We start from the raw sequence: 26615 nt of genomic DNA, 5'->3' as shown, positions 1-26615 counted from the left end.
AGAGAGGAAATGGGCAGATCGAGGCCCAGTCGTGAAGACAGCCAAGATGGTCTGTCTGAGCTAGCTTCTTTACTGTCCGCGTTTATGTCTTTTACTCTACTGAATATCTGTGGAGACAGTACTGTAAGCCAATTACCATGAATTCAGAGGCACAGAAGGGACAGAATCACACGTGTGAAAATGAATGGAGTCTACTCAGATGCCGCTGACAAACGAGGCAAATCCTACTCCTATAAGTCGTAAACACGGAATAGGTGATTGCGAGATCAACACCCAAAGATTCCGAGGCGAAGAGGACGACGAAGAAAAGAAAAGAAGAGGAAAGGGGGAGAGGGAACATAAAAGACCATATACATTTTCGTCATCTCCGACGAACGACGTGAGAAATCCCACCCAGATATCCCGTCTGTCTCGTCTCTATATACCCGAGTTACTCTCTTACTCTTTATACCCTCTCTCTCTATATCTGGAGATTATTTCCCAAGAGACTCCCCGACACCTTCAACACCCAAAACACCCTTCGAACGGGGGTTAAACATGATTGTCCCCAAACCCCAAAGACCAAGATCCCCCGATGTCACAAAAGTCCCAAACACAAACTCAAACCCCAAAACCCAAACCTAAGACGCTCAAAAATTCATGAGATTTGAAAGCAGGCTCAAGAGAAAAGGGGATCGATATCAAGCTCAAAAGAGAAGAGAAAAGTGAAAAAAAAAAAGGCAAGGGGTCAATTATTCATCTCTATCTTCTTTCTCGTCCAGGCGTAGCGGATGTGCTCGGCCTCGGTGATGATGGACTGCAGGCGCTCGAGGAACTCGCGGCTCAGGGGCCGCCAGCGCGATTCGTCGTGCTGGGGACAGCCGCGGGCGTCTTCGGTCCAGTCGCGCCAGTTCCAAGAGGCCTGGGTGGCGAGGACTTGGGTCTCGTTGGCGGGTTGGGCGAGGGTGGCGTTGGAGACGCGGTCCGGGTCGCCATCGCCGTCACCCTCGAGATCGAGATCGAGGTCCAGCTCGAGAGGCACCTGGGTCAGGTTCGCGGCGGCGGTGGTGCGGATGGTCTGGTCGATCGGGTCGCCCAGGTACCAGTGGGTCCAGTTGGCGAAGCCGAGCGACTTGTCCTCCTTGTTCTGCCAGATGCCCATGTTTGTCCAAAAGGGCTCGTCGTCGTCGGCGTCCGAGTGCACCATGTGCGGCGAGCAGATGCGCGGCGTCTTGAACACGACAGCCTCGGACGTGCTCAGGGCCTCGGAGAAGCGGGCCGCGTACCACGGCTCAAAGGCGTAGGGCACCCCCGTCAGCTCCGCCGCCAGCCAGTACGACTCCTTGTCCCCCCAGAAGGTGTCCCAGGTGATGGCGTCGCGCACGTCTTGCACGTTCATCCACGCCGCGAACAGCGCCGTCACGTACAGCTCCGGCCGCGACTTGTCAAAGTAGACGACGGCCGAGTCGGCCTCCTCGCCAATGTACCCCTTGTAGAAGAGCGAGCTGCTGTTGAGCCGCTGCGACGGCTGCCGCCCCGCGCGCACGAGCTGCTCCGCCACAAACCGCCGCCGGTTTTCGCTGTGGTCCATCGTCACGGCACGGTCGTGGAAGAAGAGAGTCCCCGTCTCCTGCAGGCCCTCGTAGTCGGTCCACGCCCGCTCCGGGTTCGAGAAGAAGACGGCGTCGGCGTCGACGAGGATCGTCCGCGGGAATTTACTGGCGATGAGGGCGAACGGTTTGGTCGCCCACCCTTTGAGCCCGATGAGGGAGTTGTCAAAGATCTTGGTGAGGTCGAGGAATTGTATGTCCTTGCTGGTCGCGCGGAGGAATGTCCGCGTGTGCGGCGACAGGTCGGAGTCGCCGGCGTAGGCGATCTCGATGGGCAGTTCGTTCTTGAGCACCTTTTTCAGGTTGGTGATCAGGAAGAGGGCGTCTTCGACGTTGCCGTCCCCGACGCAGACGACGATCCCCGTCTTCAGGTCCGGCTTCTTCTTGTCCTTGGACCAGGGTTTCGACTGTTTGCTGGACGAGTGTTTCCACGGCACATAGGCCAATTTGTCCTCGTTCCACCAGGGGAAGAGATGGACCAGGGAATCCTTCAGACGGCTGCGATCGAGCGTCTGTTCCCGCATGTAGAGCCCCGCGAGCTGCGACAGAGCCGCCACTTGGTTGGCCACCGAGGCGAAGTCCGGCAGCGCGACATCGAGGGGGTATTCGGCCACGTAGGTGTGCAGGTCGGTGACGAGGCGCTCGGTCTTGTGTTGTTCGACGACGACATAGCGGAAATAGACGAGCGTGAGCAACGGCAACAAAAGAATCAAAAGGATGCTGGACGACGGCCTTTTGCGTACCGTGCCCGTCAGCATAGCAAACATGGTTGGGGGTTTGGTGGCCGGCCCAGACGGACGTTGGGGGGCAACGTCACTCACACTCACGTGTGCGCGGCGCAGACAAGACGACGACGATCGGTGACTGGATAACTTGAAGCTTGAGCCATGTATATGTACGAGTATAAGTGTGAGTATCGAGTATGAGTAGAAAGGATGTTTGAACGTGGGGGCTCTTTTTTGGCCCTGGAGGTGTGGTGTGTGGTACTACTCTGTAAACACCATCCCACCCCTCCCCATTATTCACTTTTCTTCCAGACACGCGGCAACCACCAGCAAAGGAGTTCGACAAGGGACTGGACTTGGGACGGCTAGGTGGGACCTGTGGTGCTGGTGTGAATGAGTTCCGAAGCGCCAGGGCCCAGCGGTCCCCCCCATTTGGATCTGATCGAATATCAGGGGGAAGGGAAAGGCAAAAAGACTCCCGTTAGTCTAGCGAAGTCCAAAAAGTGGGTAAGGCGCCACGGTTTCCGAAAGCAGCTCGGAACTTTACCCAATGGTAACAACATGAGAGACGAGGAGGAGGGGCCTGAAGACGTTCCAGCAACCCAAGACGTGTTTTTGCTTTTCACCACAAAACAAAAGATCTTTTGGACTAAGGCAAGCGCGTTAAGGGGCCAAGACGTGATCCAATATCGTCCTCTTGGAGCCGTTTTGCTCACCTTGTCTCCATCCAGAAAGGCAATGGACCTCTCCAAACTCAGACCCATGCCAGCCGTAATCTGTAATCTTGCTCAGATATCTACTCGTACTCCATTTCTGGACAGGTCCCAAGGTGGGTTGATGCGGTGTGCGTTCTCTTCTTTTTCGCAGCTGGGGTGACAATGTACTCGGAGTAAAACGGAACCGATCTAACCCCTTTCGGATGTCGGATCCAATAATGTGGGTCTTTCGTCAGGGGACGCTTCTGCAGGTACAGCATGGTCTGGAACTTGGCTGCATCAGACACCTTGGTGCAGAAGAAAATCTGTTTGATTGACTGACTGATCGTCGTCTCATCCATGCTCTAAGTGAGTGACCTTATCGCTGGGTGCTCTGGAGGCAACACAGAGGTTGATCATGGCGTAATGTCGCAGTCAGGCACAACTCTGTCCCTGAATCCCTGGGATGATTGTGATTGTTCTCCCAAAGCAGACGGCTCTTGTTCCGTGAGAAAAACCTAAGCAAGCCAGAGGCGTACGTTAGTCAATAGGGCTGCAGATGGATTTCTCAGGAGTGCAGTTCCTGGTCGCCAATCAACGTCCCTGGACTGTTTCTTGGGAGGGCAAGTAACGAGTAGCAGGGCATGGGTTGAGGATGAGACAAACACTCCAGGTCTGGGCTCTCTTCGGCACCATCGGGCTCCTCCTGACCGACACCGCAGAATCTCGCCTCAGGCCCCAGGGCCGTTTGGCAACATGAGTAACTTACCCTCGCCGTGGCTGGCTGGGCTGGAATTTTGAGGCTAGGGGTAAACACCGCTGCAGGGTTTAGCGAAGTACTGGTGGGAACAAAAAGATAAGAGTTGAGCTTGTACGTACGAGGTACAAGTACAAACCTGGCCTGATGGCCCTCATCCACTCGGATGTACTGGTATGAATCGCCGCCAGAGATCCACATTATGAAACCGGCCACCGTTGGTACCGTACATACGAGTACCAGTACAGATACAATACTCCGTACTTGCTGAAGCGCAATAGTTTTCCAGACGCTTATTCCGTAAATCATGGGCCTTTCCACCCAATAAGCAGGAATACCCAGTACCGGTAGAGGCATGTGCGGCTCTTCCCTTTAGTCGCATGCGCGCCGGTGTTTCAGGTGGTTGCCGATTGGCAGCGCGTAGATTTTTCTAGTTCAGCTGGTGACAAAAGTCATGGCCACCCATCCACCTCAGCCGGTTCCAAAGCGCCGAGATCTGTGACTGCATACCCCGTACATTATTGAACGCCTCGAAACTGCCAAAGTAGTTATGCGGTAGGACGTTCTTGTCTGTGTCGACCGTTGTTTGCTCCAAGCTTCTTTCCTTCAACAGTCTCGTATGCCTAAACTCTCTTCGCTGGTTTTCCCCCTTAGCAGCGACCATCAAGAAGCACATGGGAGATTCACAAACAGGATGGTGCGTAACCCGCAAAGAAACATCGAACAGGGTTCGCCCACCAGGGAATCCTCCACTCTGTTCTTCAACAGGACAAAGACTGGACCCCTGACTGAACCCATCCACTTCCGCGTCCAACGGAGTGGATTTGACCAAATTTAAGCATCCCCCGAGGGGCTCAATTAGCCTCGCATGATTCTTCAATGGATCTCCGACACGAAGTGCAAAACTGTTCTGAGAATTTTTTGCATGGAGTAAAAATGCCAATGTTTGACATGTGGCCAGATACGCGGTGACTGAATTTTGCCATCAATAATCGTGGCAACGGCAACCCTGGTGAATTGCTAAGGGGGCGTCGCAGAAAGCAAAATGCCATTGCATGCATGGAAAACACGGGTGGATTTCTCTACACCAAGTCCAGAACACGACGTGATAGATTGTACAACGACCCGCGTTGTCATCACGTCACCGGGCTGGTCGATGACCTGATCGTCCTGATCGGCCCTTCATATCTCCTCGGGTTGTTCGTCTATGGATATTAGTTGCGTTGCGATCGTCTGCTTCGGGTAATTGGATGCTCCTGATCCAGGGTAGCGGACATACTCGTCACCGCCACCACCAGGAGATGCCGCAGGGAAGAGGTTGAGATTGGCCTTGAGGAAAGTCGAAGACGTAGGCACATGTCGTTCAGGTTTGGTCTGGTTGGTCGTGGTCTCAGCAGATCGTGTTGGTTGGGTGAATTGCAGGATGATTCTCTCCTGGACGTGGTTGTCAAAGTCACACGCCATCTCGGTCGATATTGTCTAGCATGGATTATCTCTAGATCTACTGCAGGATATCGATACCATTGCTCAAACGCTCACAGCAATTGACAACATCATCTCATAAAAATCTCGTCCAGGCCCTTCATATCGGCCAATACCATCTTCTTGGCCTGGATGTTCCGCCCTCTAAGCAGATGTCGGCCAGTTCGCATGACAGTGATGCTCGGTTTGTTGGATACCACCTTCAAAGTCGACACGGGCGACTTCTTCTCTGGGGCGTCCGCAACATCCCTTGAAGATTTGTGCTTTCGTCGCTCATCGCGCTTGCCTGACCTTTGGCCTGCCTCGGATTCGTTATCTGATACGGCAGAGGACACAGGTTCATCTGGGGGCTGAGTCAAAGGAGACTTATGGACTGTGAGCCCTGGAGCATCGTCCCCGGCTTTCTTTGCAGCTCTTCTCCGAGCCTTCTCTTCTCGCCGTAACCGCCTCGCCTCCTTCCGCTGTCTTTTTTCTTCCTTTAGTTTCCGTCGCTCTTCACGCTCTTTTCTTTTAGCTTCTTCTTGGTCTTGCGGTGATAATTCAGGCGGGGGTTGATCGTTCTCGACCAAAGTGGCAGACTCTGTGTTTTCCAATTGCTCCTTCTTGTCAAGAGTTCCGACCAAAACTCCACCCTTGACAAAGATCATGCCACCCCATCTCCCTCGGGCATACATTGCTAACTTCCTGTCTTCCACCTTCTTCTCCTCTTGTTTCAGCACCTCCTCACTCTTGCCATTCAATCGACCTAAGAGGCCCTGGAATGCATCCAGCCCAACCTTCTGGTTCTCAACGGCTTCCTTCCCGCCTTTCCTCCTTGCACCCAGACCTAGATTGTCATCTTTAAAGAGAACTCCCACATGTGCGGAGGCGAGGCGTTCTGCGTCGCTAGGAACACCAAATCGGGAGGTGGTGGTGCGTTTGCCGAGTGCCTGCCCTTGCGACCACCCTTGCTGGGTCATAAGGCGGTGGCCATAGGAGGTCTCAGAGGACTGGGACGACCATGCTAGGTTCCGGGGATCATGGGACAGTTTCTGCCTCCTGTTCATACAAGTTAGAACTGAATCAAGGCGGTTTGTTATCTCGTCGTCGCAGAACGAGGTCATTTGACGATTTTGTGGAAGATGAACATGACATACTTTCTCGGCTCAGCTAGACCCATTTTCAACCTCACCGTCTGAGTGGATGAGTATATCTCTTCAAACTGGGGTTGAGAGGAAACTACCGGTGAACAATTCGAAGCAGAGAGGATTTCCAAAAAATTTACAGTTTGCACTTCATTGTTAGTGATCCGCCGGATATTATACTACGTCAGAGCATATCAACCAGAAATGGCACCAATGAACTGGGCACGTGCTTAGGGCCGCAGGTGTGCGTCTTCCTCTCCAGGGTGCGTGCTGCCAGTCTCTATTGTCGCTCGACACTTCGTTGCCACTGCTTGCCCATTTGTTCAACACGTCAACACGAGGTGTCAATGATCGTGACTCGATGGACATCAAATTCATCGGTTCAGGGCACCTGATGACGGCATATCCCCAACCCCTCTTCGAGCGAGGGGCGACGATGTGTATGACCGACGCTATTGGGTTCGCCGCTTTCCCTTTATCAAGACGCCCTGCATGTCTGTTCCCTAACGCCTGTTTGTTCGGAGATTTGAAGTCACGACCTTGTTAATAACCTTGGCGCGTCCTCCGCATCTTGGGCTGGCTGCGTCAAGCAAAACTCATGCTTGCGCCCGCACCCGGTGAGCATTAGGTTCGAGGACGCTTGATACCAAGAGATACTACTACACTGTATGTAGGGTGGTGGCTTGTGCCCAGACTGGACGCAAAAGACGAGTCTGGATTCAATCGGGTTCAGCATAGCAAACTTGCGACCCCTGCTCGCTTCATTAGCGCCGGCTGCTCCAATATCAACCAGAACGGCGATTGTGGGACGACTAGTACTCTTCAAGACAAAGGGCTTGACTAGCAAAAAGGGGCTCCTGCAGCAACTTTTGCAATACCCTAGAAACGGCCTGCAACGGCCTGCAACTTGGAGACTGCTGGTATGGCAAGTCCCGATGTGCACTCCAGATCGTCTGCCAACGCGGTGACACGGCAACCCACGAACAAAAGTCGGTGGCGGTAGCCTCGCCCGCAGCTCGCCTTGAAGGATCCATCTTGCCGACCTGATCTCGCACAGAGACAGCGTGACAAGTTTTCAAAGTAGACACCTTAGGCTCAAATTGTATACCGCCTTCTGGGCTGCCCGCCCTCCTGCCCGTCACCACAATTCCGCCTCAAAGAGTCAATAATGGCCCTTCCGTTCGCCATGTTTCTGCGAGGGATAGACAAGACATACCTGGCTATTTTGTTACTCTTCATTATACTTATTTCCAGCTTCGGCGGCCCCTTTACTTCCTCCCAGCCAAAAACAGGCGTGGTGGGAGACTTGGTTTATCGAGCCGCCAGGCACAACGGCAGCATTCACGCTTCTTCTTCTTCTGGTGTCGAACTGGGCGATGTCGTTGAAAGCCACGATACCAGTCCAACACACGGACTCTTCAACTTCTACTCGGAACCTTGGGACCCGCCTGGAGTTTCGGGGCTGAACGACGACAGACTGAAGGTCATTGAGCCGTATATGAAAGCCATTACGGATCCCGGTGACGGTCGGTTTCCACGCCTACGGTGTCCGCTGCCGATCAAAGAACGTTATAAGATCTTGCGCCGCCGTCGCAGTCTCGCGACGAGATGGGATACGCCACCCAGAAGATGGTTCTTCGCACTCGATCTCCAGCAATGCGCTCCCCTCTTGCCGCGCTTGCTGGCATCGGTTGTGGAGACGATCCGCATACTCCGGCCACAGGACTGTGCCTTGTCCATTGTTGCTCGCCCTTCCAACGATGGTACGTTGGAGATTTTGGAAAGAATCCGGGAGGAAATGGGGACGCTGAACGTATCGTATTACTTCAGCACAAGCGACATTGACCCGTACAAAGAGGGCAGCGACTATATCACTGAATGGGCCACTCTGAGAAATCTAGCACTCGACCCACTGGTGCGGCAGCCGGAGCTTTACGATCCTGACACAACGGTTGTATTCTTGAACGATGTGGCCATCTGCACGGATGACATTCTAGAACTCATCTATCAAAAGGCGAGTCTTTGCGTGGATGGACGGGAGTTCGGTCGAAGATGCTAACGGGTTCTGCAGGTCTATCAAAATGCTGACATGGTCTGTGGCATGGACTGGGCCAACCAGGGAGAGACCTTTAACGACGTAGGAGCGTCCCGTGGTATGACAGGTGACATGTTTGTCAACACGCCCCGAGATGGCAGTGCGGACCCCAACAATACAATGTTCCGCCACGATCCTAGAACGAAGACACGATTCGAGGCGAGATTGCCTTTCCAGGTGAGTAGTTTGAGATCCACTTCACGCCACGTCATGACAGAGTTTGTGTCTATGGCTACATTTTACTCACAATCATGGCTCCTCCCAGGTCTATTCATGTTGGAACGGCGGCGCAGTCTTCACAGCCAAGCCCCTACTGCGGGAGAACATCACATTCCGCGCCTCGCGTCCCGACGAATGCCACATGGGCGAACCTCTGCTCCTGTGCAAGGACTTCTGGAAGTACGGGTACGGACGGATCGCGGTGGTGCCGAGCGTCAACGTCGGGTACAACGACGACGAGTCGCGGCAGACCAAGAAGAGGTACGGCTTCGCCACGGAGATTGTGCAGCGGGTCGAGCAGGACGTCGACGTCCGGGCCCTCCGAAACAGCAAGATCCGGTGGCAGGCCACGCCGCCCAAGAACGTCAAGTGCGAGACGGACTTTTCGCACCCGACCGAGGACGAGCTGGACGAGTCCAAGAAAGCTGCCGCCGCCGAGGGCGAAGCGAATTCTGCGGGGTCGTCCGACGACACGGACAAGGAGCAGCACCACATGATCTTCGAGGACGGCGGTGGTCCTGACTTGTAAGTCTGAGTGGTTTTTCGCCGTGGGGCCAAATAATGCAGTAATGGGAAAACGCGGTGGTCCAATATCTAGCTTGGAGGGTTTGCGACAGGATGGCATAGATTTTTTGTAGACTTGTCGGCCGTACTTTGTGCTTTTGTTTTCGGCGTTGGAAAGAGGGAGGCTTCATGAAGTGCGTGCGTGCGTGCGTGCGTGCGTGAGTGAGTGAGTGAGTGCTGGCTTGGCCATCTATATGTGTGTATATGTAACTACCTATACAAGGTTAGACAGAATCACGACCACACAGAAAAAAAGACCCAGAATACCCAGGTCATAGACTCCAGGAGGGGGTTTCACCCTTGACTCCGTCCATCTCTGTAACCGAATCCATTCATCCTACCACTACAATCCGATTCTACGACCAAACAGGATCCGGGAATAGCATCCCAGACAGGCAGGCAGCGCAGACCCTGGAATTAAGAATGCTACAGCACCTATTTCTCCTCTGAGCGGTACAATACTACTCGGTACATACATACATCCTCAATCTCAATGTTGATGTTGATGGCGCCGTTGACGCAAGGGGGTGGTTTTGTCCGTCAAATTTCTGTGCGGGCAGGGGTGGATGATTGTCTCAGACAGGCGGGGGATCAGGCCGAGACAAATGGCGAGACAAAGGTCTGTCCCAGATGCCAGTTTCCCTACGAATGAAGAAAAAGAAGACGAAGACAGCCTCGAATTGGAGAGCGTGTTGACTCTCAATGTCCCTGGCGAGGGAGGGACTTGATACTCACACGAGGCTGGCGGGCTAAAAGGGGCGTCGGCGGTTCTCGACCGCACATGATGAATTGGAAATGGGGTCTCGGCCAGGCATAGGCATGTTATGTATGCCATCTTTAAGACTCCATGACTCCATGTCATGTCATGTCATGTTCCTGTCATGGCTCGTGCACGAGATACGGGCTCTTCATTTTCTTCAGAAGGGCTGGGCGAGTTTTGACACATTCCACAGCGCAGCGCGTACGTGACAGAGTAGGAACTCGTACGAAGGGATGGCTCGGCCCTCTACGTGTCCTTCCCTCTCCCTCACGCCCTCGCCCTCGCCCTCGCTTCGCACGCTCGCTCACTTACATGCTCCCTAGATATCCCACGCTCCAGAGGCGAAAAAGGGCGCGATGGAACGCTGTCCCAAGAACGAGGCCTGGCGGTAACTGTAAAAATGCACCAATATCTCCCTGTTTTCTTCGAACCCCTTCCCCTTCTGCCCTCCTCTCATTCCTTTCACTCCCTCCCTCTTGTCTCTCAAGCAAAGAGTCATGTTCCCACGATTCGAAGTCGCCGGGTTTGCCATCACCTTGACGATTGTGTTCTTGTTCGTCGGTCGGTTCAAGCCCTCGTTTCCGGACTTTGACGCGCCGTCGGTGGCGGACCTGGGGCTCTTCGATCACCGCCACGACGACGTCGTCAATATCAACACCAATAACCACAGGGGAGGACTCGGTCTGGGGACCGGGAGTAGTCACAGGTCCAGCCGGTTTGATGACGTGCAGCCGGACGATGCTATCGAGGATGTGCGGGTTGCCGATGTCTTCCTTGACGAGGAGGCGGTCGAGGCGGATGAACTGCAGCGGCAGCTTCAGCTGCAACAGGAGCAGGAGGAGGCAGCAGCAGCAGCAGCAGCCGCGAACAACGACAACAACTACAATATCATGGAAGACGCCATGAACTCGACGTTGGGCTTTGCAAAGGTCTTTGTCATCTCCATGCCGGAGAGGAGTGATAAGCGAGACGCCTTCAGTCTGCAGGCACGGCTGTCCAACATCTCGTTTGAGGTCCGAGACGGGGTCTCAGGGGCAGATGTGTCGGTCAAGGCTCTTCCACACGTAAGACACCTGGACTTACCTATCTATTGACCCGCAGTCAGAAAGGCTGAAAGGATGCCTGGTTCGTCGGAACACAGCTAACGTTTGGCGACTTCATTTAGAGCTTTGCACAGGATGCCGGCGCCACGGGCTGTTGGCGAGCACACCTGAACGTCATGCAAGAGATGCTCCGGGACAACATCCAGTCCGCTCTGGTGTTCGAAGACGACGCGGATTGGGACCTGGCCATTAAGTACCAGATGATGCAGGCGGCACAAGCAACGCGGTTTGTGACCGCGCAGCCCGAAGACGAGAAGCCACTATCGCCGTACGGCGATTACTGGGACATCATCTGGTTCGGGCATTGCGCAGCGCAGACAGACCCAGAGAACGACAGGAGGTACGTCGTGACGGACGACCCGACGGTGCTGCCGCCGTGGTCGAGGTCGGAATTCGTCCAGCCCGACATGTCCGTCTGGCAAGAGGACTCGGACGACTACCTCAACTTCCAGACCCGGATCTACTTTCGGTCGAACTGGAATTCGTGTACGGCGGCATACGCCATCTCCCTCCGTGGCGCGGAGAAGGTCGTCTTCACGCAGAGCATGGTGCCCTTCAACGACCCGGTAGACAATGGCATGGGAGCCATGTGTAACCGGCACACACTGGATTTCACCTGCATCGCACCGTTCCCCACGGTGGTGGGCATTTCGAAACCAGCCGGCGCGTCAAATCGAGGAAGCGACATTCGCGGGCTAGAAGATGTCCAGGTGATCGAGGAAGGATGGAGTGAACGGATCATGTATTCGACGCGGCAAAACATCCCTCGCATCCTGACAGGACAAGAGGATTTTTTGAGTGTCTTCTCCGAGGACTCGATGCCTCCCATGACGATCCCGGACATTGGGCGCGGCATGGGACATCCCGAATGGGTCTGGAGGGGGACCAGGTATTTTGACGAAGGCGAGTACCAGCAAGCGCGCGCCGGAGCGGCAGAAAAGGACAATGAGGAGGGCAAAGCCGAGGAAGACGCAAAGTCGGAGGGCGACGAGTGGACGAGTCCGATCGAGGAGGAGACGGAAGATGCTCAGCCAGACAGCGAGGGAGAGGAGACGTCTACCTCAGAAGGGGGCGAAGAAGAAGAAAAGGAAGCTTCCGAATCCACAGGCTACTCGAAGAAGCAGGGGTCACATCGAGAGGAGGCGGAAGCTGGAGAATCCGGGGGTTGAGGAAGTGGATAACCATGGAGAAGAAGTGCTCGAAAGCTAGGCGCAGTGAGTAGCTGTGGTGTGTGGTAGTGTATAGAGAGAAAGAGAGAGAGAAAGAGATCGCGCGTGCGCAGTCGATATTTGTGCCCGAAGTGTTCAGAATGCACTGGATGCTGTTTTGAAGGAACGAAGCATTGACGGTATACTCCTGTATCTTTGTTAATACTCCCATTTCCAGATTGACACTCTGACGAATTGAATTGGATCGGATTATTATTATTATTATTGAACTTCGGCCTGCTGCCAACCTGGACCGAGGTAAACGAGGCGAGAAGATCCAAAGTTGGACCGATAGCGCGACTCATATAATTTCCTCGGTGGTCCTCAACAATGCAATACACCATTTGATAAAGAATACCTGATCACTCTTTTTGATGAAGACGGAGACTATGACCAGTGGCCGAGCAACATTTACCGAGCGAGGAAGGATGAATGTCGTGGTGAGGTTTGACTGAGGCCATCGATATCCCAACCGATTATAACCCACGACCAACATCACTCCCCGTTACTGCCCTCACTACTAGGTAGCATTACTGGGTCCTGCACCATACACAAAACCGCCATACCATCCATTTCATTTCCTTCGCAGCGTCACAAAGCAGCTGCCCCCTCGCCATAGTTGGACCATGGGCTCTACCGACACTCGTCGCGGTGGCGCGGAGCCACCAATGCCGCAGTCGACTCTGCTGGACCACTTCCGCTCTATACCATGGTGCGTGCCACACCTGTCAGACCCGGCGTTTCGGCAGGTGAACATGTCTCGAACGCTGATGCAGCCGGGAAACGGACACTCGCTGATGGCCGAGACATGGAACACGGACAAGACCATCACGCACCTACTGTCGCTGTACCGGCCTCCCATCCACAATGGCGACACCACGGACACCCACCGGGGGACGGGGATTGGGATGGACAGCCAGACTCGCGGCGAAGTACGCCGCTTCTACACGTTCGGGACCGGCATGAACGCGCACCCGAACACGCTACACGGCGGCGTCGTGGCAACCGTGCTGGACAGCACCATGGGCAACGTCATCGGCCACCAGATGCCGGACCGCCTCGCGACCTTCACCGTCGCGCTGAACGTGACGTACAAGAAACCCGTGGGCACGCCGGGGACCATCATGGCGAGGTCGTGGATCACCAGGGCCGAGGGCCGCAAGATCTGGGTCCACGGCGTCATCGAGGACGGGCAGGGGAATGTCCACGCCGAGGCTGAGGGGATGTGGCTTAGGGCGAAGCCGAAGTTGTAGCTTTAGCTGTGGCTACAAGTGTAGACGAGATACATGATAGGGGAAATAGGGAGGGTTGGACAAGGGGGTGGTTTAAAGGATTGATCGATATGGTAGAGTATCGAGCTTTGTTCTTCTATTATAGATAGACAGGTATCACAGAGGCCGGCTACTCCGTCCACCATCCAGAATACGACCATACAACCATACCATCTGATCCGATCCCCACTGGGTGTTTGTCGCTCTGCTCTCCCCAAAGCTACCTCAGTTATATGTGATCTTACAAGAAAGGCCTCACCTACACCCTCCAACACGATGGTAATACCATGTATCCCTCCTAAAGCACTGTCAGCTTAGGGCGGTAGGTGGCCCCATGCTTGGTCCTTGTCCCACTTGATGTTGAATCTCGGGCCACCGTGACCCAATAAATCCGCATCGTCAATATCCCACGCCGCCAGGTTCTGCATAAAGTATTGGTACTGGGCCTCGGTCTCCGACATCCACATTCGACAGTAGCTGTTGTCAATGTTGAACTCCCACGCATTGGGCTTGAGCACCCTTCGCATCTCCTCTCCGTCCACAATCTTGTTCTGCACGATGCTGAGATCGGGCAGCTGCACCGTAGGATAGTCCCGGTAGAATGGATCCTTGATGCTCACCCACTCACCACAGCACCTGTCGATGCTGGGGCCATCCAACGTGAGGTCTACCGGTTCTGATCCCGTCACGCACCACGCGCCGGCTTCCATGTAAAAAGGCGGCTCCAAAAAGCACCAGTTCCGCCAGTTGGCCGCCGCAGCGACCGCGTGTCGCGGGCAAGTGTGGTTGAATCTCGGCAGGCCCGCATCGACAAAAACCCACTGATGGGGACAACGTAGACCGTTACATCCGATCCTGACTCTGTAAAGATCCACCGCTTTGGGAATCCCACCTGGTGTGCCGGGGGGACATTCCACCGGATCAAGCTCCAAGTCCTCGTTGACACAGACCCATTGCTCCTCACTACTGCGTGTGGCGGTATCTCGAGGGACGGGCATATGGTGCGTGATGTCGGTTTTGTTGGGTTGAAAAATGCGGCGTGGAAGAGCTGTTACTTGGATTGCGAGCGCAAGGGTCAAGGTGACCGTCGACAAGACTCTGATGGCCATTGTTGCTATTTAGAGGCGTGGTATTCTTTGTGATTGTGATGAATCTGGACTGCGGTTGGAGGTAAAGAATCTAGATGTTGAACGATGTGATGTACGAGCACTCAGGCTGAAAATGCACGACTTAAATAATTCCTGGGAAGGCTGGCAAAGCTTTGAGGTCCTTCAGGTCCCCATCTGACTTACCGATAGCTTCTATTTTATACGGCCATTCGACAACGGGCATCTATGGCACCTGAGTCGAGAACCACTCTCAAGTTCTAGCCTTCAAGTGAGGCTAAGTGAACAGCAGAGTCTTGCATGAGGCACGAACCAGAGGAAAGGCCAGAGGGACAGGACCCTAACAAATGGGATGGTAAAACCACCATTTCAGAAAAGCCAAAAGTGTAGTCTGTATGGAAATGGAGGAGGACCTGTACGGACAACGGATCAGGGCGTCAGAAGTAAATACGCGGTACGGTGGAGTATTTTTCTTGTCGCGAACCTGTTAATTGAGACGCGCCTTTACGCGTTGGTGTTCCGCATGTCACACTCAGTAAGAAACCAAGTCTCAAAGCACGCTCAACACACCCAACAAAGGCCTCAGTTCGACGCAACTTCTCAAGTGTTGTGAAAATGGCTCCTCTAAAGAGTCTGCTGCGGCCATGGCAAAAGGACGACAAATATGACCAGAGACGAAGAGCCCCGTCTTCCTATGATCCCCTCTATTCCTACCGATTATCCCGAGGCGACACCAAACAATACCACCAGCAATTCGGTGACATGTACTTTTTGCGCCTGGCCAAGTTGAAACCCGTGGTGGAGAAGATTGCTGAAGAAGACTGGGCCGACTTCGAGATCGCAGGAGAAAAGGCACAGAGAGTGGACAGGGTGCTAGATGTCCGTCAAGGCCAATTGTGCTGGGTTGTGGGAACAATCTACATGGACATGCCTCTGAAACCGAACATTCTGGAGGATATATCGAAAGAGCACTGGGTTGCAGGCGCACCACCGCGACAGTCATACTTGACTGCAGATGAGGAAACACAGGTCATGCTGGAGGACGAATCCGGCCGACTTCGATTAGCGGGAGCGACGCTGAAAAGCAACTTGTTGGTCACCGGCGTCATTGTCGCTGTGCTGGGTACCGAAACCGCAAATGGAGACTTTGACGTGCTGGATCTACACATCCCTGACTTACCGCGACAGCCCAAGAGATGGGAACGGGATGAAGAGGGAGACACACGAATGCAGGTCGATCAACAACGAAAGAAAATCGCTCTTATCAGCGGGCTTGACTTTTCCGAGACCGAGGCTGACACACTGAATGTTTCACTTCTCTCTGAATTCCTGCTTGCAGAGGCCTTGGACGAAGACGATCGGGAGGAAGCCAGCAAAATCTCTCGCCTCATAATTGCGGGCAATTCTATCGCGTCCGATCTGCTTTCAGGTCATCAAATGTCGATTGAAGACGGCAAGAAGCCTGGAAATCGCAGATACGGCTACGACGCGGCTTCGTACAATCCCACACCAACGTTCCATCTCGACCAGTTCCTCGCCGAGCTCCTCCCCAGCATCCCAATTACAATAATGTCAGGCGAACAAGACCCCGCAAATGCAAGCTTACCGCAACAGCCAATCCATCCAGCCATGTTGCCGCACTCTCGGGCCTACGCCACCACTAATATCGCCGAGCCAGAAGAAGAGGAGCCAGGATGGCTCGACAGTGTGACGAACCCTTGGGATGGCGATGTGGACGGCTGGCGATTCATGGGCAACAGCGGTCAGCCTGTGGACGACATCCTCAAGTACGTGGACCTTGGGGGCCCGGACGGGAAAGGCGCAGACGGGAGATTGGAAGTCATGGCCAGCATGTTACGTTGGCGATGCGGCGCCCCAACGGCTCCAGACACCCTCTGGTGCTATCCATTCCAAGATCGCGACCAATTTGTCATTGAAGAGTGTCCGCACGTCTTCTTTGTGGGAAACCAGCCGAGATTTGATACTACGGTCATTGACGGTCCCGACGGGCAGCAAGTCCGACTAATCGCGATTCCACGTTTCCACGAGACTGGAGAGCTTGTGCTGGTCGATTCCGAGACGCTGGAGGTTGAGGTAGTCCGGTTTGACATTCACGATCCGGCTTAGGACGAACTCGTGGCCAGGCTGTAATATCAAAAACCTCGGAAACTTTTCCGCCCGTCCCGAAAGAAATTCACGGAATTTTTATCCAACACAAAATGATATCTTTGTTGTACAGTATAGGACCGAATGATCTGATGATACCTATGTAGGTATGATATGATAAGTCTCAAAAACCATGACGCCATGATGGATAGATCTAGACAATGCGCATCAACGAACATACTTGTGAGTATTGAGGATATCACCGTCTTGCCTCGAGTTCGCCCCACCTCGCTCAAAAGTTTTTGAAATGTTATTCCTCCTCTAACCTATCTGTATACATACATAGGCGTCTCCACGACGAAAGTGGTTTTGGTACCCTATTCGGCGCACCATGTGCCCAAATACCACGGATGGATGAAGGATCCTGTACGTATTGATATCAACAACGCCTGCCCTCCAGCCAGGGGTTGGACCCAACGAAAGATAATATACTGGCTTTTTGGTTCTGACAGTTTGAGAAAATTAGGAAATCCAAGAAGCCACGGCGTCTGAACCCCTGACGCTTGAAGAAGAATATACCATGCAACGCAGCTGGCGCGAGGATGGGGATAAATTGACCTTTATCGTCTGTCAAAACCACACCCGTGCCGACACCGATGGGGGAGAGTGTCAAGAGAGCAGCGATGGAGAGACTCAGCGCGAGGTCGACGCCATGGTCGGAGACGTGAACCTCTTCATCTCCACCGCTCCGGTCCAAGACGACTCCGTGCAGGGCGAGGGCGGGGGCGAGGGCGAGATCCTCATGGCAGGCGAACTCGAACTCATGATCGCAGAGACGGCCCATCAACGCAAGGGGTACGGCCGAGCCGCGCTGCTCGCGTTTCTCAAGTACATTACACAACACGAGCGCGAGATCCTGGCTGAATTCCAGGACTACTCTCACCCTGGACCTACTCCTGGTTCTCCCACCACCACAACCACCACGATCCCCGGACAACAAGCCCACTTCACGCACCTGTCCGTGAAAATCGGCGGCACGAACCTCCGGAGCATTGCCCTCTTTGAGAGTCTGGCGTTCCGCAAGACGGGCGAGAACCCGAATTACTTTGGCGAGTACGAGCTGCGTCTGTCGCGCGCGGAACTGGGGGATCTGATCGCGCGTGTCGAGGGTAATCATGATGCGCTGGCGGACACGGCAGAGCGCAAGGGGTTACTGGTGGGGTATCGCGAGGCGCGGTATTCGTGCCATTAATAGGGAGTGAGGTCCGCGAGGACGGAAAGGACAGGGACAGGAGAGAGGGAGAGGGTAGATGTGCGGATGGGACAGAAAGGGCCGGAAAGGGTATGGGTCTACCTCGCCTATGATACTACAAGTATACAGCGCAGCGCGCCTGGTGCCCATTAGGGTGCGGAATGTTTTTTTTTTGTGTATTGCGAAGCATGTCTGGAGTCTCGAGGATGTCCTCGCGATTCTAACGAGCAACGTGTGCGCCGCAGACTACCTACGGGGTAGGTACTAAAGCACCTCAGACCGCAGGCCTTTCATCCCATCTCGCCCCTAGTTCCTATTTCTCTGAACATTCCACAAGATGTCCGACCGCCTTTTCAGCCATGTCCATCCAGTTCAGTTCATTTGATTCTTGTCGTGGCCTTACAAAGCCCAGCCAGACGAGAAGCTCCTCTCAAGTCTAGTCCCTAGTCCCTAGTCACACCATCCATTTCTCTTGGTTTGTTTTTCATGAATTGGTCCACAGGAAATAAAATGTGGTTCATCATTTCTGTCCATCATCCATGACCGTGGATACCATAACAACCCCCCCACCACTTTTGACCAAGTTGAGCGATATTGGAGGCAACAAGCAAAAGACCTTTAGTTCTTCTTGGGCTTCTTGTTCTTCTTGCCGATTTCGACGAAGGGCATCGCTGTAAGTAGGAAGGTGAGTGTTAGTCAAGGCTAAGTTCGCGCAAGATATTTATGTGTGGGCCAATGTGGAAAGGGCATGAATTCCATCGGCGGGCAAGTCTTCGGTGCTGGCAGCCCTTTGCGAGTTATGCCGCTTTCTTCCAATCCAATGCAGACAAACCGCACTTCAGACCCGACAAATATGCCCCACAAACACCTCGCTCTTCAAAGCTGTACCGGGATGAGACTAGACTTACTGGGCGGCAGACTCTGCTTGATCTTGTCGGCTTTGTCCGAGTCTTTGAGGATCAGGGTGTACAGGTACCGCTTGCATCGGATCTTCATCTTGATGTCCTTCGACTTTGATGATTTCTTAAGGCGGGCACCTATATATCGCAGTAACAGAGTCAGCAAATCACTGGGACTGCTCTTCATTGTACGGCAAGTGACGGTCGCTATGAGTGCCTGTATTCACAGAGAGATGGACTTTCAGAGGGGGTTTCAGGGCATGATTTGCGTCGTAGGTACTCTGCCAGGCGCAGGAGCACTGGCAGTTCAGGCACCACACTTGAAGAGGAACATGTCGCAGGAAATGATATTTGGTTCAGAGTTGCAGTGTCGCACCTTTAGCATCCTTTCTGCGGGCAATCTCGAGGAATTGCTTGATATCGGTGACTTCGGAAGGCATCTTGAAGTGTTCAAAATCGATCGACAGGGGAGATTGTAGACGGGCGTTGCAGACTTGAACTTGGTGAGATAGTTCCCAATCGCAGTTTCGGTGCGGGCTGCTTGTCAAAACTGAAAATGCGATTGTGGGCGGGGGATCCTCGGCAGTTTACTAGCGTCGGAGTTTGTCGGAGATAACCCAGCGTTTTTTGACGAGGCTGAACCATCCTGTTGTAATTGGTAGGTACCTGTTGCATCGTACTCATCTGACCAACACAGCTAACGGCGAGTGTGCAACTACACAGGGGTATTCTCCCTTTCTATGACCTCACACCGAGAAGTCTGTGTTGGATTTTGTCTGAGTATTACGCAATCCAAGCTTCAAAGGTATCACATGTGATTCAGACGTCAGAAGTCCGGCGCGTTTGTTCTCGTTGAGGTGGACTATTTCTTGCCCAAACCCTTCAGCCACTTTGGCAGCCTTTTCTTGCCATCCCCGGGTTCCTCGCTTGTGTCCTTAGTCCCCAGATTGACCTTGATACCAGGCTCTTCGTCAGCCTCGACATCCACAGTTGGGAGATCCTGCACTTTCACTTCTTGGGCCTGCTCCCTCAACTCCACCTTCAGTACAGACTTTACGCTCCTCGCTTGAAGACTGGCCTTATGGTCATCCCATTGAAATGTGACTAGCACTCGCCCTTTGAGCTGAAGATCTGTGATTAGTTTCTTCGCGCTGTCGTCTGGAATGATTTCGTTCTTTCCTCTGATACCAGGATTTCGAAGCATGAAAGGCTCTGTTCGGTATTGCTCCTCCAGACACTCTCGTACAAAGTTGTACAGATCCGCTGCGGTGTCGCCCTGCTCAAATCTGGCGCTAACCGCACTCTGGTCGGGGAATCGAACCTTTATCTCGACTTCCTTTACCGCAGCCCACTTGGCTGCTTCCTCTTGAGCTTGGGCAGCAAGCTCGGCTTCAGTCGGTAGCCGCACATTTCTTGAGTTCTGCTGTAGCAGTTTTTGGTGGACCTGGGCGTGTTCAACTGTGGGGGTATAGTCTGCTTCGTTGTGAGACATGAGGGCGGCCGAAGGAGTGGATGAGCTCGGCGGCCGGAATACGGAGACCGGACGACTCGTTGACGAACTCGAAGTTTCAGGTTGTGAAGGTAATGATGTTGATGTTTCTTCTTGGGCTTGAGGGGGGAGCTGCGAGGGTCTCTCCTCATTCCACTCTGGCTGAGTCTCGGCCGATCCAGTTTGTGGCTCACTTGAAGCCGAAGTCTCTTGTTGGCGCGGCGGTTGAGCAGCTGTTCCCTCGACCGAGTCGAAATAGCTTTGTATCTGCGCCATGGCCTCTTCTAGCGGAGTTTCAGTTGTCCGAAAACTCAGCCTCAAGAGAGCTGTACCGCTGTTGAGACCCAGCTGTGCCAGAGATTTTTGCAGGTCCGTAAACGACGCCAATTCTCTGTTCATGACCTGTATCACCGGCTGTTCATAATACAGTCTGCCACCACCCGAACTGCCCTGGCTCGCTGATGGTACCCCTCTGGCAGTAAAATTCCGAGTACTGGGAGTACCCCCGCCCGCAACGCCGGCTTCGAACTTCCTGAGCACAAGCCATAATGTGGTCGAACTGGGAAACTTGTCTGTAAGCCTGGCGTTGGGTACACCTCGTGCTTCTGATTCCGGCAATTGTAGGGCTATTGAGACGACGCCGGCCGATTTAGAGAGTTGGACCAGTTCTAGTTTTGCGCCTGAGGAAAGACCCGAGAGGCGAATCGTTCTGGAGAGGTCGACGGGTTTGTTATTATGCCTGCAAAGTAACTATCAGTAAACCTGGGTGTGCGCAGGCATCCATAGGATGAAACGTACTTCAAACCATATTGAGCGGCGTTGACTCCCAATTTCGTGCACGCCTCTTCTAGAACCTCACTCAGGTTCTTACCCGGGGTAGTCTTGATTGTGGCTCTTCGAGCCGTAGAGTCGATCACCACTACGTGAGAAGCCATTTTCGATCGTCAGGGCGACAGCCTGGTGGGGTTGCGTGGAGGGGATAACTCTTATGTTTAGAGGGAGTTAGATGGTCTGGATAGCAGCTGTAATGGTCGGGCTTTGTAAGTTGAATAGAGTGTTTGGTAGAAGTGGCTAGAAAGTGTTCATCCACCCAGATGGGGTTGCAGGCTGCTATCCATATTATCATGGAATGTGTTGGATGCTGTTGCAGCTTTACTAACGATCCAGTAGCGGCGAAAGAGGGCCATCATAGGCGTGTGCAGGCGTGCCGCAGGCAAAAAGGTCGGCGTCACCAAGCGTCATGGCGGAGGAATTAGGTAAGACTGCCGCCTATTGGCCCCTGTAGCTTCTAGCGCCAGCTTCTCCAGTTTGAGCCTCACTAGCCTCAGTTGAGCATCAGCCTCGTGCCTGCGGAAACGCGTTTGCATTTTGTGCCTGCGCATCCCTCCCTGGCCTTTTGAGATCGATAGTTATCCAGATCTTGTCACTTACATCCGCCATTTGACTCAACGCCCTGTTAATTGCTTGTCTTAATCCTATTCCTTCTCCTTTGCTTGAATCTTTCTCGTCTGCAGGATGGTAAGCAATCCTCATCGTCAGAAAACCGTCGCTCTTCACTGCTAACCAATCCACTACAGAGCTCTCCATTCGATATCAGTACCTCTCTCTTCTGACCTCCTGCTCCTATACAATCTAATATGTGATTCAGATGGCGGTGCGTGTGTTGCGATGGTCGGAAAGGACTGCGTTGCCATAGCTTGCGACCTGCGACTGGGCATGCAAGCGTTGACGGTGTCAAACAACTTCCCCAAGATATTCAACTATGCTCCCAGTGTCTTTCTCGGCTTGACGGGACTGGCGACCGATGTACAAACAGTCAGTGACACCTTCCGGTACAAGGTCAACATGTATCGACTACGCGAAGAACGAAACATTTCACCTCAGACACTGGCCAACCTGGTCAGCAGTTCACTGTACGAGCGGCGGTTTGGACCTTGGTTTGTGAGCCCAGTGCTTGCAGGGATAAATCACACAACGGGCAAACCGTTCATCTGCGGGTTTGACAGTATAGGCTGCATTGACTTTGCAAAGGATTTCATCGTGGCGGGCACCGCGAGTGACCAGCTGTTTGGAACGTGTGAAGGACTATGGGAGCCGGATTTGGTGAGACACATCCATGCGCAATCCCTACAGACCACTTCTTATCTATCCGCCATGCAAACCACGGCAGGGCGTATATTTATCCCCATGTTTGCCGCAATGTCGAGTCTAACGATGCTCGTTACCAGGAACCGGAGGACCTTTTTGAAACTATTTCGCAAGCCCTACTGAACGCCGTGGATCGAGATGCCTTGTCAGGCTGGGGCGCACATGTCTACATCATCGAGAAGGACAAGGTGACCAAGAGACTCCTGAAGGGGCGGCAAGACTAAATGACGGGGCCGACGAGCAGAGTTTGGAGTCTGTACTGTATGTGAAGAACGCATACTGGCAGAAGGAGGGCGGAGGGTTAGGATACGTGCGCGAACAGCATCTAGCACACACACGGAAAACGGGTAAATGGCATATGGCGTTCCTATTACTCTTCCCGTATGGAAAACTTTGGGGGCGTTGTCATGCCTCTCTTGATTCCCTTGCTTCCGCATTCTCGCTCTCTATTTGTCTGTCTGTCTGTATATCTGTCTCTGCGTACCTGTGTGCGTAGTACACCCGGAATATGAGCTTCACCAGACTAACACCTACATTCAGTGATAAAGTGTGTGTGAGAGGGAGAGAGCGCCCCACATATGTCATGTCTGTCTACATATAGGATGTCTAGCAGCTCCTGTTCCTATAACGTGCCAAAGGAAGCTCTAATCTCCCAAACGGAGGATGCATACTCGATACCTAGGTATAAAGTGTTGAGCACAACAAACGAATGTGAACCCAATCGCCCTAATACAGTATTCAGTACCTCTGTTAATCGGTAGTCCGTGCTTTTTCTTTCCCATTTGTCTCCGTCTCTCCATTTATCCCGCTTCTCGTCTCTCTTCTATCCTCAACCCCTTTTCCTGGTCGTCTTCGCTGGCCTCCTACTCATCTTCCAACCCGAATTTTGCCCTTTCCGCCCAAAACCCCATCGAGTGCATCATCCCAGCTATCCTTGATCTCCCCGCAGATGGTCTCCATCGTCACTTCGTCACAGATGCTCTCAATCAAATTCTCCCACTTCTCACCACCAGGGAGAGCGTCTCCCTCGGTACCGTCGCTCCCCTCGGCGTCGCTGGCGCGTCGTGCCATTCCCAAGTCTACCAGTTTGCCGAGCACGCCGGGTTCGTTGATTGATGACTTCAGCTCCCGGACATCTGTAAGGATTTGAGATTCGAGGTCGGTGATGAGTGACTGTATCTCAGAGATCAGGCCCTTGGGGATGGAGTCTGAAGCAGCCTTCGAAGATTTCGCGGACTTCTGGGTCTTCTTGGTCAACAGGGAAGTGAGGTTTGCAATGGCTTGCAACGTCTCAAGTTGTGTGAAGCTTCCGTGCAGATCCTCCCACGATGGTACACGAATCTCTGCAATGATCGACCCAGAGGTACTATTCCTGCGGCTCGCGAGTGCGGACGAAAGCCAGGTTTTGAGGTCGGAAAGGATGTCTGAAAGAGATGTGGAGGTGTTCTGTTGAGATGCCTGAGGCGTGCTGATGCTGCCTTCTTTGAACAAAGTTATTGCCTGGGCGAGAATCTTGTGGCATGTAAGATTGGCTCGTTCAGCTTCTGTCATTTCCGCCGATAGGTCTTCTGTAGCAGGCCAGGACACGTGGAGTTGCGCCTGTTTCAGATTCTCGTACGCTGTTGCTATCAGGGAAGTGTGCGATGCCACCTCTGCTTTCAGATAAGTGGCTATATTGTCAAACAGTGCCATGGCGTGTATCCATCTTTCTTTCGGAAGAGGTCCACATCGAAACTTCGCCAGCAGTTGACCGTCCTCTTCACGATAGTCAGGCATATACCCGAAATCTCGTTTGTCGACAAGGGGTTTCGAAGGGTCTGTTAGTGGCAAGACTGTATGGTCATTAGGCTCCCCTCGCCATCGCCGGATCTTCCGTTCCTCGATGGCATAGATCTGCTTGACCAGGCTGCTTTCAATCTCCGACCTCATCTTCACGCTGTTCTGGATGTTTGAGTAACTGTTGAATCGCAAGCCTTCGCGAATTCCTCTGACCAAAGCACTGTCCGCATTCTCCAGAACTGTAAGTCCTGTGTCTACGGCCCAAAGCGGGTCAAAATCGTCCTGCAGGGCCGTAACAGAGGCTGGATGCAACGAGGATATTCTTGTGAGGATCCAATGTCCAACTGTTTCCCACTGCAGATTTTTGACACTGAGTTTCACAAAGTTGTCCATACCTAAAGAAAGTAATCCCAGATGGGACTGGAGCTGAACCAGCAGGATTGTCAGAATGTAATAATCTTCGAATTTTAAGCGAGTGATTTGAAGAACTATGACGGCGAACAGGGCCATCGAAGGCGAGTTTTTGCTGCTAGCAATTCGAAGGATTGCGAGAACTGCGAGGAGGGCTGCCTCTGGGCACGGAGGGCTCTCGAACAAGGACGTCTGGTATAATTGTAATGCTCTGTGCGTGAATTCGAGGAGCTCCGAGCTGGATGCATCTGGTGGAAGTGTGCTATACGCCAATTTAAGGCCGAATAGCCGTACCAGATTGCCCTCATGGCTAGAGACTGTGTGCAGGAATTGATCGAAATGAGCCTTGTCAAGGTGTTGGAGAGGCTTCTTCAGATCATCGAAGCAAAAGGGCTTGGATGAAAACGCTTCGAAATAGTCTTTGCAAGTTTGCAGTAGACCGTCCTGCTTGGCTTCGTCGTCCTGAGTCTGCTGAAACTTCAGCTTCGCGAGGTAAGCTGCGCGGACAATCGGCCTGATGGTGCACACAGAATCAAGGAGCTCTTTGCATTGTGTATCTAGCCTGCGTAGATGTCAGCGGAATGTAGCCGTATGTTGTCTCCCAGCTGCCTTACCCGTTGCCCTCTGGTAATTTCGATCGTGACTCCATCCATAGATCCCAGATACGGTCGTCTGACTGGTGTTCTGGCTGGGACAACAGATCCTGGCACACTTTGAAAGCATCGTCCCATTGTTCTGATACCTGCAAAGAATCAAGCAGCAGAGAGAGCACTAATTGAGGGTCCTGTTTGCCGACTCGAGATTGCATGTTCAGCGACTGTCCCTGCAAAAGCTTGACCGTCTCTTTGACATGGCCCGTGGCGTTGAAGACTTGGACAAGCAACGCAATTTCTTCCGATTCCGCGATTGCTTTCGTGGAAGGAGATGCTTGTTCCTGCTGACCGGTAAGTCTTTCGACGCTTCTACCGAAAACGGTCTCAAGACGCACCTCATTCTTAGGTATCGCCTCCGCGGCCTTGGATATCATGCGATACGCAAGGGTTCCAAACAAGCTGCGCTCCTTTTCAGGCAGGTCTTGTTGCATATGGATCAGGTGGCACATGAGGATGTTCCAGAACTCGTAGTCTCTATCCTTGGAGAAGGAATTCCGCAAACCCATGGTGGCCTGGCGGATGGCCCCATGTCAGCCAGTCCCTTCTTGCTGTTTTGAGGTGGATGGTCTTTTGCTTGGTTTGGTTTTATATGTTCACACCTTTTGAGCACTCTTCCAGTTGTTGTCTGCAACTGCTTGGTTGAGCCATCTCATGTACAAATCCCTGTCATCCTTTTTAACGCTGAGGGCCCTTTCCCAGAGCTTCGGACTCTCTTCGTGTAGCGACAGGGTTTTGAGAGCATTTTGAAGTTGGTAGATGGCTTCTGGTTCTGTGAGGGGGGGTGTACGCTTGCAGAGGTCCAGAACCTCCTCCCGGCTTCGGTCGTATTGGGTCTTGTCTGGCTGGTTCACCAGGACGAAGGCTTTCAGGGCCTGTCATGGTTAGAAAAGGTTATTCTACGAAGTGAGCGATACTGAAACGCTTACCAGAAACCTGTCAGACCGTTCACCTTTCTTGAACCATTTGTCACAAAGTTGCAGTGCCTGCTTCCAGTTCGCACTCGCAACGGCATCTTGAATCGGCCGTATTCTTCGTTCGCTGACGCTCGGATCGGACATGTTCAGGGAATGACGGGACCCGTGCCCTCGAGGAGGAATTATGAGCGCGAAGTTTACGATGCGGGGAAGTTGTGTGGGCAAGGCTGAAATCCAAAGTTGCGTGACCCTGCGAGTCAGGCAGG

At 53.2% G+C, this 26615-nt stretch overlaps 12 protein-coding genes across 12 annotated transcripts; 6 read left to right on the top strand and 6 right to left on the bottom strand.

The window, feature by feature from the left end:
* Positions 1-727: 727 nt before the first annotated feature.
* Z517_02263 (uncharacterized protein) lies at positions 728-2356 on the bottom strand (the record flags this gene model as incomplete). Its single annotated transcript, XM_013431374.1, has 1 exon — positions 728-2356. The coding sequence occupies one exon, from the start codon at positions 2354-2356 to the stop codon at positions 728-730; it is 1629 nt and encodes a 542-aa protein (XP_013286828.1).
* A 2592-nt stretch (positions 2357-4948) lies between these two features.
* Z517_02262 (uncharacterized protein) lies at positions 4949-6351 on the bottom strand (the record flags this gene model as incomplete). The annotated part of the gene is made up of 2 exons (XM_013431373.1): positions 4949-5245; positions 5365-6351. The coding sequence occupies 2 exons, from the start codon at positions 6349-6351 to the stop codon at positions 4949-4951; spliced, it is 1284 nt and encodes a 427-aa protein (XP_013286827.1).
* Positions 6352-7558: 1207 nt separating this feature from the next.
* Positions 7559-9215, top strand: Z517_02261 (uncharacterized protein; the record flags this gene model as incomplete). The annotated part of the gene is made up of 3 exons (XM_013431372.1): positions 7559-8398; positions 8444-8644; positions 8733-9215. 3 exons carry the CDS (start codon positions 7559-7561, stop codon positions 9213-9215), a joined length of 1524 nt encoding a protein of 507 aa, XP_013286826.1.
* A 1292-nt stretch (positions 9216-10507) lies between these two features.
* Positions 10508-12282, top strand: Z517_02260 (uncharacterized protein; the record flags this gene model as incomplete). The annotated part of the gene is made up of 2 exons (XM_013431371.1): positions 10508-11074; positions 11176-12282. 2 exons carry the CDS (start codon positions 10508-10510, stop codon positions 12280-12282), a joined length of 1674 nt encoding a protein of 557 aa, XP_013286825.1.
* Positions 12283-12947: 665 nt separating this feature from the next.
* On the top strand, positions 12948-13574 carry Z517_02259 (uncharacterized protein; the record flags this gene model as incomplete). The annotated part of the gene is made up of 1 exon (XM_013431370.1): positions 12948-13574. The coding sequence occupies one exon, from the start codon at positions 12948-12950 to the stop codon at positions 13572-13574; it is 627 nt and encodes a 208-aa protein (XP_013286824.1).
* Positions 13575-13906: 332 nt separating this feature from the next.
* Positions 13907-14701, bottom strand: Z517_02258 (uncharacterized protein; the record flags this gene model as incomplete). The annotated part of the gene is made up of 1 exon (XM_013431369.1): positions 13907-14701. One exon carries the CDS (start codon positions 14699-14701, stop codon positions 13907-13909), a length of 795 nt encoding a protein of 264 aa, XP_013286823.1.
* Positions 14702-15313: 612 nt separating this feature from the next.
* Positions 15314-16825, top strand: Z517_02257 (uncharacterized protein; the record flags this gene model as incomplete). Its single annotated transcript, XM_013431368.1, has 1 exon — positions 15314-16825. One exon carries the CDS (start codon positions 15314-15316, stop codon positions 16823-16825), a length of 1512 nt encoding a protein of 503 aa, XP_013286822.1.
* A 200-nt stretch (positions 16826-17025) lies between these two features.
* On the top strand, positions 17026-18056 carry Z517_02256 (uncharacterized protein; the record flags this gene model as incomplete). The annotated part of the gene is made up of 3 exons (XM_013431367.1): positions 17026-17047; positions 17151-17230; positions 17331-18056. 3 exons carry the CDS (start codon positions 17026-17028, stop codon positions 18054-18056), a joined length of 828 nt encoding a protein of 275 aa, XP_013286821.1.
* A 618-nt stretch (positions 18057-18674) lies between these two features.
* Z517_02255 (uncharacterized protein) lies at positions 18675-19395 on the bottom strand (the record flags this gene model as incomplete). Its single annotated transcript, XM_013431366.1, has 3 exons — positions 18675-18727; positions 18965-19093; positions 19332-19395. The coding sequence occupies 3 exons, from the start codon at positions 19393-19395 to the stop codon at positions 18675-18677; spliced, it is 246 nt and encodes an 81-aa protein (XP_013286820.1).
* Positions 19396-19817: 422 nt separating this feature from the next.
* On the bottom strand, positions 19818-21379 carry Z517_02254 (uncharacterized protein; the record flags this gene model as incomplete). The annotated part of the gene is made up of 2 exons (XM_013431365.1): positions 19818-21183; positions 21243-21379. 2 exons carry the CDS (start codon positions 21377-21379, stop codon positions 19818-19820), a joined length of 1503 nt encoding a protein of 500 aa, XP_013286819.1.
* A 733-nt stretch (positions 21380-22112) lies between these two features.
* Positions 22113-22816, top strand: Z517_02253 (proteasome subunit beta type-3; the record flags this gene model as incomplete). The annotated part of the gene is made up of 2 exons (XM_013431364.1): positions 22113-22547; positions 22673-22816. The coding sequence occupies 2 exons, from the start codon at positions 22113-22115 to the stop codon at positions 22814-22816; spliced, it is 579 nt and encodes a 192-aa protein (XP_013286818.1).
* A 643-nt stretch (positions 22817-23459) lies between these two features.
* Positions 23460-26493, bottom strand: Z517_02252 (uncharacterized protein; the record flags this gene model as incomplete). The annotated part of the gene is made up of 5 exons (XM_013431363.1): positions 23460-25344; positions 25397-25716; positions 25771-25947; positions 26035-26307; positions 26362-26493. 5 exons carry the CDS (start codon positions 26491-26493, stop codon positions 23460-23462), a joined length of 2787 nt encoding a protein of 928 aa, XP_013286817.1.
* Between the last annotated feature and the right edge of the window lie 122 nt (positions 26494-26615).

Source organism: Fonsecaea pedrosoi, assembly GCF_000835455.1.
Source record: "Fonsecaea pedrosoi CBS 271.37 unplaced genomic scaffold supercont1.2, whole genome shotgun sequence".
NCBI classification, from domain to species: domain Eukaryota; kingdom Fungi; phylum Ascomycota; class Eurotiomycetes; order Chaetothyriales; family Herpotrichiellaceae; genus Fonsecaea; species Fonsecaea pedrosoi.
This window is presented reverse-complemented; position numbering and strand designations above follow the sequence as displayed.